General features: G+C 29.7%; 1 protein-coding gene across 1 annotated transcript in view; it reads left to right on the top strand.

Moving 5' to 3' along the window:
* Positions 1-2,783: 2,783 nt before the first annotated feature.
* Positions 2,784-14,553, top strand: part of LOC145971674 (LON peptidase N-terminal domain and RING finger protein 3) — a 46,339-nt gene continuing 34,569 nt past the window's right edge. The window contains exon 1 of the mRNA XM_083099588.1: positions 2,784-4,163. Within this exon, the coding sequence (XP_082955714.1) occupies positions 3,602-4,163 (562 nt within the window). The 5' untranslated portion in view covers positions 2,784-3,601. The remainder of the gene's footprint in view (positions 4,164-14,553) is intronic.

Here is a 14,553-nt window from a genome sequence, read left to right on the forward strand (position 1 = left end):
TTCAAACCACATCTTTCAAAGAAAAAAATATTAATAAAAAATATTAATATTATATTTAATTGATATTTTGTATTGATATTTAATGAATATCTTTGTGTGTTTATTTTTATGATGCATTGCAAAATCCATGAGTTGTTAGAGCAAATAAATGCCAAATTCATGAATTACCGCAATTATATAAATCTTTCGATTCAATCGAGTCATCAATTATGTTATAAATTATAAATTTAAACATTTATAAATTAAAAATTTAGAATTTTTTTCTACTTATTATACTGTACCTGAATTTAATAATCTTGAATCAAAATTACACTAATTTTTTTTCTTTATTTACATTATTCATGATTTATGTGTGGCGAATAAACAGATGCAATTATTTAAATTACATTGTAATGAATGGCAATGACAAGTGATAAACTGATAAGTAATTGGAAAAGATTTCATTAACAAAAACACATTCAAGTTACATCAAAATTTTCTTAGACTGCAATTTTAGATTAATCATTATTTTAATAAAATATCGTTTATTGTTTAAGGAGCATAAATTTTGCGAATTTGTTATTTCATTTATATTATCCGATATTAAATATTTTTATAAACAAAATAAAGGTGATTAAATACAAATTTTCTTTTAGAAAATTTCTGTTTTAATTATTAGAAAATTTCTTATTTCTAGAATTTCTTATTTCTAGAATTTCTAGAATTTTTTATTATTAGAAAATTTATTATTTCTTATTTATTTTCTTATTAAGTTTCTTAATTATTTTAGGAAATAAAATTTTATTTAAAATTTCATTTAAAAAGCAAACTTTGATATGTATTTAGACTATCAAAGCTCAATTATTTAATTTTAATAAATATCTTTATAATTAGATATTCTCTGGGAATATCTTACAATTAATGTAAATATCTTGATAATTAGACTCCTTTTGGAATTTTTGCTACTCGACTTTAAGACGGAAGTCTATTTCACCCCCTTTAAGCAATCTATTGTTAAACTTCGATCTAGTAAAAAAGAATATTCTATAAATGGTAAGTGCAAGAGGTTAGTCATTATTTTAATAAAATATCGTTTATTGTTTAAGAAGCATAAATCTTGCGAATTTGTTGTTTCATTTATATTATCCAATATTAAATATTTTTATAAACAGAATAAAGGTGATTAAATACAATACATTTTCTTTTAGAAAATTTCTGTTTTAATTATTAGAAAATTTCTTTTCTTAATTATTATTTCTTGTTTATTTTCTCAATTATTTTCGTAATTATTTTAGGAAATAAAATTTTATTTAAAATTTCACTTAAAAAGCAAACTTTGATATGTATTTAAACTATCAGAGCTTAATTTTTTAATTATTTAATTTTAATAAATATCTTATAATTAAATATTCTCTGGGAATATCTTACAATTAATGTAAATATCTTGATAATTAGACTCCTTTTGGAATTTTTGCTACTCGACTTTAAGACGGAAGTCTATTTCACCCCCTTTAAGCAATCTATTGTTAAACTTCGATCTAGTAAAAAAGAATATTCTATAAAAGGTAAGTGCGAGAGGTTAATCACCCCGTGAACTCGCCATATATTGATCTCCCATTCTTCGCCACCCTTTCCCTTGCCGCCCTCATAGTACGCAGTTCAGCCCTCTCTCTTTATTCCAAAGCGCGTCTGCGTACTCCTTGTACGGACACGCGTGTATCTGTGCACGCATCAGACAAGCGGGATATCTCGGGATCGAGTCATTGCTCATGCTCAGTGAGAACTCTAACGAGCAAAGGGCTGACATTTGCCAGTGCAAGACGATTTATTCGATTTACTCCTCAAATCAAGCTTGCTCAGCGTTCTATTCATCGACCGTGCAATCACGCTTCTCTTCTCTAAGAAGCGTCATCGCACAGTTTGTGCACATTTCATGTCCCGATGGGACTAGAGGAGATCCATTCCCTGAAAATATCCGATCGATCGAGCCAAGGTTACAACAACAAGTGTCCAGGAGAAAATTTACGATACACAATTTGACGACGATGAAAAATCGTTGACAGTTGGATTTTGATACGTAACGTTTTGACGGAAGCAAATGTGTATGTGTGTGTATCTCTGTGAAAAAGTGTTAATAAGAAATCAAATTAATTTAATGCGTTACTAGTATAGTCGATGAATCATTGACTGAAGCATTAAATTTCAAGGTGATATCAATACTTATCGTTCGTGATAAGAAAATAGTGCGAGTTTCGACTCACCAAGCTTATATAAATTTTACTTTCAAAGAAATTTGAGAAACGTTTTAATAAGTAAATTATGTGCTTTTTTATTATTAAGTGAAAAATATATTCAATAAAATAGATGTGTTAAAATTTCATTTGATAAATCAAAAAACATATCTAAGTCGTATTATATAATACGATATAGAAGTATCTTTCAAGACAGTCGATGGAATAATTGAAAAAAATTATAATTGCAAATTGTTCCAGATTATTAATTATTGTTTCACGTCAATATGGGATTTTATATGAATAATAAATAAATTTCTCTTAGTAAAATTAAAAATTAAAATACAAAACAATGCAATAAAAATTTCTAATATTATATATTTCACAATAAATAGATAAAATTGAAATAATCCACGATCGTGACAATCATATATATATAAAGGTTATTACAAAACAAAATATAACAATAATCTAATGCCATCTAATATATTCCCATTATATTATCAATTACAAGTAAAAAAGATATAAACAATAGGAAAGATTAAAAAGAGGAAAGCACAGTTTTCATTTTCCTTAAACCAATAAAGGAAAAATCAAGGAAAAATATCATAAAAAAAAATCACAAAAAATTTTACAAGCTTCTTAGAAAAGATAAGACGATATTTCGCGCTCCGCATCATTGCGTAAACAATAACAATTAGCTCAATCGTTAGGGAACACCCGTTAGACAGAGAAACGAGCCCTGGTCGCGAAGCGACGACGCCTCGTCGGGCGAGAGCGATGGGAGTGCGACAACAACACCTACGCACACGCCGTCGCGACACGAGTGAAGCGGCAACGCGCTCCTCGAGCTACGCTCAGCGTGGTCCATAATTTCCCTCGCGACCCCCCCCCTCTCCCACCCCCGCGTAGTAGTGGCGCTGGCTTCGGCGGCGGCTGCACTTCTCCACCACCACCACCTCCAACACCATCGGCAACCACCACCACCCCCTGCTGACGGCCGACCGAGCGGGGCCGACTCTGACAGTGGTGGTCGACTGATGACAGCCGAGGCGTCAGTCCTCGGTGCGCCAGCGTGCTGGGTGGAACGCACGTCGCACATGCGTTACGCGGAGCAGCACGCGTGGACGATCAACTGTCAAACCGTGCGTCATCGCGACGAGGATCCGACGAGAATCCCCCGTTCCCCGGGGATCCCATCAAGTGACTCGTGATTGTGTGACGTCTCCCCAAGATGCGTGTCATCCTCAGCGCCTCGAAATTGGCATCGAGCGTTTTTTTACTCGTACCGAGCGGATGAGTCCGGAGCGCGATGAGTGATTCATAGGGGAAACTGTAATACAACTCCGTTTTCGCTATCGAGGAGAGGCGACGTTCCTCGGGACAGCACGATGACGGAGCTCGCCAAGGAGGCGTTCACCTCCCGCAATTACCATCTGGCGGTCGAGCTGTACGAGCGTTGCCTCAAGCAGCAGGGATCGAGCTACGAGGAGCTGCTCGGCTACGGCGACTCCCTGGTCAAGTGCGGTCGCGTCAGGGAGTCCATCGGGATTTACTCCAGGTGTTTAACCGCAACGTCGATGCCGGCCGAGAGACTGAAGCACCTGGCTACCGCGCTCCTGGAGGACATGGTCGGCGCCGGGATGACCTCGAGACGAAGACCGGAGGCGTCCTTCGCGTGTCCCACGTGCGAGGGTGCTCTCTGCCAACCGGTGACCACCGGCTGCGGTCACACGTACTGCAGGAATTGCGCGGAGCCGGCGAAGAACTGTCGCGTGTGCGGGATCAAGATTGCCACTGTGAGTGAAACGAATGTGCTGGTGCAGAGACTCGTGGAGAGATGGTGGCCGCGAGAGGTGGAGGCCAGCCGAGCTAGGCACGAGGGTGATATCCTCGTGAGGAAAGGTCACTTGGGTCAAGCGCTCGAGAGATACAACCTGGCGGTTCATCTCGGTGAGTAAATCGTGTGTTATCATCTTCCTCCGAGCAAACGCGTCTTTGTGCCATGATGAACGCTACTTTCTCATCGCGATTTAACGCGTCTGTTTACGCTTTATCAATGACACGAGGAGATTAAGCCTCTCGGTATTGCGCAGGATAAGGCAAAGTAATTCTTGCTGACAATGTAAACATATATGTATAGTTATAAATTACTAATTTAAGAGCGAGTTTTCTCTTTATTTTAAATTTAATATGACATGCAATTTTTTTAATAGATTAGATAGATTAATTAAATAGGAATTGAATTTTTCTTTCTTAGAAGAGTGAAGTCATGTTTAATATATCCCATGTTGCAAATTCAGTAGAAATGCTTAAAGAGTACTATGAAAAACGATTTCCTTTTAAACATTTTTTCATATTTTTGGTTTTTACATTTAAAAAATAAAAATATATTTTTATATAAAAAAATAAAAAGCAAAATTAAAATGTAAAAGATTAAAAACAAGTAGACGAGGCATTAATACAAAAATAGTGAAGGTTGAATAATTTACAATATAACATATTTAAAAAAAAACAGCGCATAACGATTCTATGAATCACAAAGATCTAATCATCAAATTTTGATTCTTTCTATTTATATCGTTGTTTATATCACACCGATATATGATATCAATGTCAAGATTTTATTAATATATGCGTCATTAATAGTTTTGTACGCGGTTCGGTTTGGAATAAAATATATCAGTTAAATCAAATTGTGCCAGTTATTTATAAAAGAATGATATTAGGGAATCGATTTTATCGATTCCTAAAATTGTAAAAACCAAAAGATATCATTTTTTATTTGATTTGTTCGCGAGCAAAGAGTAACATGTGGTTATATAAAGATTATTACGAAACATCTAATCTCTGAATAACGTTTCAGGCGAGACTAGAAGTATACTGGTTTATCATTCACGTTTCATAATTTGCCTCGATTTAATGAAAATCGAGAATATTTTACGCTAATAAAATCACCTTCTTTACATAAAGCACATAAAATCATACTTTTTATATATCTGGATTAACGCAAATGAACTAGATGCTTAAAGTGCGCGACACGTTTGCGGACTTAGTCGAGATAGATACAGGACAGCGTGCATGGAGCCAAATCTGTTGCAAAGATGAATCAAACGAACATTTTAGTTGACAATTAATTAAGGCTCGAGAATCAGAAAAATATTGATATTGGAAAAATTATGGAAATATTGTAATGTTTAGAAAGCAACAATATTTAATTCTTATCTGGTTTTGTATTTTATATATGAATTTTCATTCTATGATTAAATAGATCTCAAAAATTTAAATGCTAAATAAGTGTATTATAAACAAAATTTTAATTGTAAAGAATATTAAACATACTATTTCATATCTATCTATTTACAATATATGTATAATATGTGCACGAAAATATATATAATGTATCAAAGACAATCGGAATTTATACATAATTTGCGTGAAGTTATTGTGAATTAACATCAAAAACTAGAATAAAGCAAATGAATTTTATAACATGAATAAAAATTTAATAATCTGAATAATAAATTATTAAAAAAATATTTTATTATATTAATATCGGTTTTGTGATATTGAAAATATATTTTTAATTCTGTATATATCTCTTAATTATATATAAAATAAAAAGATACACATTACAAAAAAAAACTTTAAATAAAAAGAGAAAGATCGTCTATAACAAAATGTGCATTTATTCAAAGAGCGAAATATCTCATTGTTTATTATATAAATATTATCCACAAAATTATTATATATTATTTAGAATTATTTTTCGTGAAATAATTTCTCTCTAAAAAACAATACCATATCCTATGCAATTCTCTCATCAGTCTTATATACGCTGGAAAGTATTAAAAAAACATATAATAAACATATGATGCTTCCTCTTTAGTTTTTTTCGGAAAACATTGAAGAAGATCATAGTAATTTGAATTCATGTTTACCTTCTCTTTTTCTCCGATAGTAAGACTCATATGCATATTCGCTCTTTCTCTTATTGCTTTCTGCAGCTCATTTTTTATCATACTTGAACAGACTGCGATTATTGACCTTTGCGTAACCGGCTCGTAAACATCTGCTCGTTATCCATCATTGAGATTTTAATCATAGATTTTCTGATATCGAATCTTTTTTAACGAATATAAAAATTATATATTTATTGCTATCTTTTTGTTTTCGAGCTAAGTGATTTTTATATACAAAAATTAAGTGTCGCTTTTTAATTATTTGATAGAAGTATTTCTAAAAAAGGAAGATAATCTATATTTCTATCTGTATTCCTACCTATATTCTATAATACAACAATAATTAGCGTCCTAATCACACAATATTGTTCGCTTCTTTCATATCTTTTATCATTAAAAAAAAATATATATATATATATATATATTTTTAATAAATATATATATATATATTTTATAAAATATATATATATATATATATATATATATTTAAAAATTAATATTAATAATTAAATTCAAATTTAGAATGCGTACTTTTCCAAACAAATTAAAGCTTAAAAATATTATTATGAAATAAATTATTTTCTTCAGAGATAGAAGTTATTTCGAAATTATTATAATTCGAGTTTTGATTACATATATATACATATATATATGTAAATGTGCATGTGTATATATATATATATATATATATATATATATTTATATATTTATATATATGTGGAAACTGTAACTAAAAATAGTTAAACAATTAAACTATACACTTTCTTGTTCTATGTTAGTAAGCTATCATCACCAAGGATTTGGAATTTCCAGAATATTACTGCTGATTTCTGAGTACTGTTTATGTGATGTGTTTATTACATGATATTTTTCTTGAAATCTTATCTGGGAAGCAACGTGAAAATAATTCATTTCTTGAGAAACAATCGTCAGTATCATAATTAGCAGAATTGTTAATACGTTTTTTATACGTTTAATACTTTAACTCTTAATTATTCTTGCGCAGAATTTCAAGCATCAAATAAACAAATAAATTTTTATTATTTTATCAAAAAATTCTAAATAGTTTTATTTTTGCAGATATACATAAACATAATTTACTAGTATATTATTAATAGTGTCTATAATGTCTTTTTAAATTATTTAATTAATACATTGTATTAAAAACTATTAAAATAGCTAAATTTTTTAAAAAGAATAGTGGTCCCGAATTTTTATTTATTAAACACGAAATAATATTTATCTATTATTAAGTCCAAAAGTAATTCGATCAGAATCTGTTCTTTAATAACTCTTGATAATTGTATCAATAATAATATATGATTAACAATATTTGATTATGATGATTAATTTTTAGTTGTGCGAATATTTTTATTTAAGCATATGCTATAAAATATAATTAAAATGGTTAAAAATTAAAAAATTATCCCAAGATATATACAAGCGAATAATTGTGAATACTTATACTAATAGATTGGCGCATGATGCATCTCTATTAGATATAAACTTGATAATCATTCAACAGCTCTATTAATATCCCTGATGAACAAGATGTTTTACCCATGGTTTGAGTTTTAATCGATATTTAAAGATTGTTCTGCTTTATTCCTACTACGCATCATTTTTATTCTTTGTCATTGAGAATTTAAAGCTCAAAATAAACAGTAAATTGATTTATTTTAAATATGATAACTTCTAGGACTTAATTTCTTAATTAGTATTTTAAATAATTAAACACACATAATGATATAAATCTGAAACTCAAATTCCGTTCTTATGCTATTGATAAAACAAGAGTAGAAATCGCGTGTTAATGAAGCAGTTTACTGCAACGTTGTATTTATTCATTAAAAATCAATTATAAAATAGTAACATTTAATTACAAGTGCATATATAATTAACTTCATAAAAAACTAATGTTTTAAATATATTATCATTTTTTGTTATTAATTTAAAAATTTTATTTAATGTTTAAAAAATAAATATATTAAAGAGAAAGAAAAATTGATGAAGCTAACATAAAAAAATTTCTAATAAATAATTTTATATAATAATAAATAATTTTATTTTATCATCGTATATGCTCTCTCTCTCCCTGTTTCTCTTTCATTTCTTCTACTAAATAATTATTATTGGAATAAATTATAATAATATAATAATAATATTATAAATTATAATAATAATTATTACGTGTAATAAATTATAACTATTTTTTGCAATAAAAAGCATTAAAAATTTAAATAATTCAAAAATTCAAAAATACGTTAAAATAATAAAAAAATTCTTGATAAAGATACCTGAATATACCGGATGTGTGTAAAATGCATGGAAAGAGAGGCGACCGCGTTTGATTGCGACGACCACGACGACGACGCCGTTAAGTTCACGGCCAGTCCGAGCAGTTCTTACATAATACCTCTTGGAGAGATCGGTCTGAATCGACGACGTCCCATCCGGAGACACGCTACGTCTACCATGAGATATATCGTATAAATATTTACACGTTCTGAATCAATCCCTATGTCTTTGAATGCTTAGTTTGCGCAAAGCCGTTTCGGAATATTAAATTCTTCCTCGAAATGTTAGACTATATGTATTTCAAAATCTATACTATTATAATATTTGCAGATTACAAATAGTATTGCACGTATAGTGCTTATGTTTAACATTTTATTTTTAAAATAAAATATTAATATATATCATAAAATATTAATACATCTTCTAATATCCTTTCATATTTTTAAAATCAATATTCTTAATTTATATATATCTGCAGAAAAATATGAAACTTATTCTATCTAAAAGAAATCATTTTCTATTAAAACAATTTTATTTATGATTAAAGAGAGAGAGAGAGAGAGGTGGTAACCATTAAAAATCTATAATATAAATATAATAAAAAAATATATCAATATAAAAATTTAACATAAAAATATATCAATATAAAAATTTAATTTTAATTTAAAAAATATATTAATATAAAATTTTTAAAAAGTAGTACATGTATATACTATATATATCTTTATCGATATTAAGCTAAATTAATTCTTGTATGTATATGTGCGGTGGAACGATTGATTGCATCATTTCGATCTCACTTATAACGATTTTCGAAACGAATTGTAGAATTATCGACGATTCGCAAGACTGCTGAACGAGAGAATTACCAAGAACAATGATGCGTATACGTGATAACAAGTAAGCGCTTCGTGACTAATCGGCCTTGCCAAGATCGTCCTTGTTATCTTCGTCATCGCGCATAACATCGAATAAGTTCTCTTCGTAAAGAAGGTATGCAAGGGACATTTACGTACGTGATTAAACTCATCGCCAGAGGCTGCATGCTCCTTCGTTTTAAGTGATCATCGATAATGAAATTTTTTAGCAGGCATAAAATTGAGAATTAATATCATGGTTAATATAAAATTCCAATCATGATTAATAAAAGTTCTTATCATCGAATGTTTTTAATAAAAGTGAAATGATTCATAAATATATAAAATTGTAAAATTAATAAATAGAAAATAAAAGAAAAAAATGAGTATTGAATATAAAAACGAATATAAACATACTGGCATTTTTTGGCTAAATGAAACTAAAACAAAGTAAAAAGAAAAGTATAATTGTCAGTTCAGTAACGATAATCGCGTCATAAGATTCAATATAAGATTTTCTCAATAAATATATTTTCTTAATAAATGTTACGTATAATGGAAATGATGTATACAATAGTTTATGTGTATGCGTCGCGTAAATAAATATGTGCGTAGCACGTTTAATCGAAATTCTCGCGAATATATTAAACTACGTAATAAATCGTCTGATTAAAACGTAGAGATTACGTAAAATGACGTTATCGCGTGCGATGTTTATTAATGAGCGGTTTTACGCAAAATAAAATTTGAAAATTTGAAAAAAAATATATATATATATATGTATGTATGTGTATGTGATATTGAATCATCTCTGTGAATATGGTAGAGCAATGCTGCTCTCGATTGCACCTGCATGGTTCACCTGGCTTGCAAGTCGATTACGGTAATTTTAATAATGCTTTTCAGTAACGCCGCACACTGTATTTTTAGAACGGAACTTTTTAGCGCGGGTATCGAGAGAAAATGTATTCTATTTCGTCATCGAATTATATAATAACTAAAGAAGTTTATTGCAGTCACATCCTTTATGCAAGATCTCTTATCTTGAAGAATATCTTTGCACGATGCTTAAATATTGGGACATTAAAATTGCTTGTAAAATATTCATATTAACTATACTGTTTTGATTATTAGAAATTATTAAAAATTTAATTTAGAATTTTATCAAGAAAAATGAAGTGATGTTTGAAGATGCTTAATAAAAATTAATAAATATAATAAATAATAGAGGATAAAATTAAAGTTGTACAAAAGAAATACATATTTATTATTTGAATAAAAAAATTTCATGTATTTCTTTTTTCCGAGACACTCTGTATTACATGCATTAATGTTTCTGTTGAAAACTTCTTCGTCAACGGACGAGAATATCAGAGACACTCAATTCTGACTAATTCACTATTTTTGGTAAATCACGTTTACGTATAATTAATATATGTTGATTATATAATATATACGATTATATATTTTTTAAATTGCAAAAAAATTAGTATAGAATAAAATAAAACGTTTTAATGCGAATCCTTTATAATAATAAAAAGCAGATCAATAAATAAGAAACAAAAATCCTTATTAAAATGCTCGATCTTTAATTTATGAAATATAAAATAAATTATAGATTATATTCCATTATACATTAATTCCAACTTGAAGCTCTCTATAACAATTAAAATTGCTCGAATCTCTTTTAATAAAATTTTTATGAGTGAAAAGAAAAACTAATAATTTTTCTCGAATTTGAAATTTTTAGAAACTTTTACATCGATAATTTTCTTTTTACAATTTTTTATTCCGTTACACATGTCCCCTCGCCGCTGGTTTTCCTCTAATTTCCTTGCCCTGTCTATCATCCTCCTTTTCCTCGTTCGTGTTTCGCTATTGTCATGAGTTAGGAATAACTGTGTAGAGAATGCCACCCACGAGCGCATTTCGCAGAGGTAGATCCTCGTCTCTAGGCGTATTTGCGAATCGCGGAGTTTCGCTTCTCTAAAGGCGGCTATAATTAAATGCGACGCGTAGCTGCGCTTATATAGTACAAATTTAGCGTGCGTCGCGTCGCGTCGCGCCGGTGCAACGTGCTCGACGAAATAAAAGCGGTGACAGGCTGCGAGAAGCGCTTTTACGCTCTTTAACTATGCACGCGAGCCCCATATATCGGACTCGCTTATATAATGATCGCCAACGTTGCTTCTCTCGTCTCGCTTTTCTATACCGCTTATCGCCGCCGATAAGCGTCGTGAAATTACGCCGGTAGATCTAATAGACGCAGCTGCGTACATATTCGAGATATCGGTGTTTTGGTACCATAGAAAAATTAAATTACTTAATTGTCAAATTGTACTTTTGATAGTTTTGCAATTTCGCGAAAACCTCGAAAGAAAATTCTATAAATAATTCGATTAAATTTTATTAATCAAATAGATGATGATATATTAATTAAGATTTGTTCTTTTCTTGAATGTAATTTTTAGAAATTTAGTTGCAATTGGAAATATGCAACAAATTTTTTTCAAAATGAATACATTCATCCGATTTTCTCAATTTTTTTAATACAACTTTATTAGATTAAATTAATTATTTTATTAACAGAGAGAGAGAGAGCAAATATGTTATCATATAAATCTTTATATAAAGAGAGAAATAGGCTATATTTATGAGAAATATATCTTTATATACATTCTAGTTCTTGTTATTATTTAAAAACGAAGGTTAACGATAAAGTTTTATATAACACATAAAACAATATATAAGGAATATTAAAAATTATCTCGCGTTATCAGCGTGGTGTATTCATTGTTCAAACTATTTATTACTCATCGCAACTGTTTGTCGATATCGTGCGATATCAAAAGTCTCTCAATATGAAACGCTTATGCAAGATGAAACATGATATTAAGTCGCGTGTGGTGATTGAAGATAAAGCAAAATGCGTAAGAAGCTATTTTAAAGGAAACACTTTTAACTCGTTTTTATTGTATGATTTTTTCAATAGAGTAGAAGAGATAGAATCTTAAAATTATATTTTCCCAAAAGTAAATTAAAGCTAAATGCATTGAAATATATCGACAAGAATTTAATAATTTTAAATTTTTTATATTTCTCTGTACAAACACTTTTTAATTATCTTTCCTTCGTATTCGCATATATTTCTTAAATAAAATCTATTATACATCTAATTACATCGTCAATAAGTGTCTTATATTATTAACTGGTTGAACAAATTTTTATAAAATCCAAATAATAATTGTATAACAATTAATGAGAAACACTAATGCACATTTGCATGTTTTATTTAATTTTAATAATTGTCTTATTATATAATTTTTCTAACTAAATTATCATTATTTATATGTGTGTACATATTTCACTTATTTATTTATATATATTTATTTATATATATTATTTATATATATTTGTTTTTTATATTTATTTGTTGAAGCATTAAAAATTGTATAAATTCGTAAAAATTAAACTCGTTGTAATCAGTTGGTGACCCATTTTGTCGTAATTTAATTTACCGTTAGTGAATCACAAATAGCTTTTCATCATTCTTCATTTTGATCAACGTTGCAATAGCCGAATAAAACGATGCCCGACAAAACTCTGTCGAGCACAGTTGAATTTTAACGCTATAAATAACGTGAACAATAGAGTGATGTTCCAAAACACGTGGTTAAAAGCTTACCAACGCATTCAAATATATATATACATTATTTTAATTTTCAATGTGTAATAAGAGTAAATTTATAAATCCACTCATAAAATCAATCTCGAAAGAAGGAAAAATAATTTAGTTTTAATTTATTTATAATAATAGACAGTGATAATGATATATACGATTTTATTTATACAATTAATTATATTTATAGAATTAAAGAATCATTTGCATGAGGTGATTAATACGTCCTTGCATAGTTAAAAATTGCAGTTATTTGCTATGCAATTAAATACAAATAATTCCTAATTAGGTTAAGGAAAATTCTTAGGTTAAAATTACTTTTGCAAAAAATCCGTAAAATAATCGAAGTCCATGGGACATTTAAAATATTAATCCAAACCAATCTGAATTAATTTATACGTTTAAGCAGATAATGTATGAAAATAGGAGATTTCATACTCACCCATGAAGCTATAATCTGTACGTGCATTGTTCAATATGTCGCATGAATTCTTCAAATCGATCTTGCACCGTGAATCATCTTCTCCATCATCGTCTTGCGCAAAAATACACTCGTTTTTCCAATGCACGAATATATTATACATCTAACTGATGTGAGCAAAATATACTGGTAGTTTTCTATTTTTTATGAATTTAACTTTCGATCAAATTCGCGACTATGCAACTCGCGGTTCAAGCGATTCAAATCTTCGGCACCGCTCGATTAGTTTCGGACGCCTTCGGTTCCCTGTGTGTTCCTTATTCAGTCCTTGCATTTCGCGCATGCGCGTTCTTTATTCTAATATTTGAACTCAACAAACAAGATTCCCGTATTTCTTTTATAGAAAGATCGCAATTTTTAAATTTTATCCGTATTTATATAAATATTAGAAAGAGAAAAAGGAACAAGCTTCTTAAATTATATATTATTATTTTATTAATTCTAAGAATAGTTTATAGCAAGATTATCGAAGGAAATCACTCATCGCAACTTTTTAATAATTGTTAGATTCTTTTGACAAAAGTTTTAATATAACTTTTCTTCTTATTAAATTATTTTCTTCTTATTAAATAAAATTGATTGAAATTTATGTAACAAGAAAAAAATATTGACATCTTTTATATTCCTGAAATTTAATTTACAAGTATCTAAAAGTTTTTATACAACGTGAGATCAACTTGAAGTGCGTCAAAGGAATTTCCCATAAATATTTTAAGGCAAACTTGAAGGCAGAAGACAACTTATATAGAGGTATAAATCAAATAAGACTTCCCAGGAATCCCGCCTGAGTTAGAACGAGGTATTCCCTCCAAGGAAAATGAGAAGAGCGACGCGTGTATCGGAAAACACAGACTTGCGGACGCGTATCTCGCGAGAGCCCCTATTTGATTCCGGCACGTGTATGGACTTCTGCCAAATCCGCGGTGTCGTCGTCAATTCGAGCGACTCTCGCTCCTACAGGACAAGCTGTGCGCGAGGACGCGGGCCCTATCGCATCAGGGACGCCCTCGCAAGTGTTTGAACAATTTGCAAAAAGAACAAGGAGAGCGATTTTCGGGTCAGGGCC

This window comes from Camponotus vicinus, unplaced genomic scaffold (genome assembly GCF_025532165.1).
Source record: "Camponotus vicinus isolate PSW18456_S1 unplaced genomic scaffold, iyCamVici1.0 SCAF_5, whole genome shotgun sequence".
Classification (NCBI taxonomy): Eukaryota; Metazoa; Arthropoda; class Insecta; order Hymenoptera; family Formicidae; genus Camponotus; species Camponotus vicinus.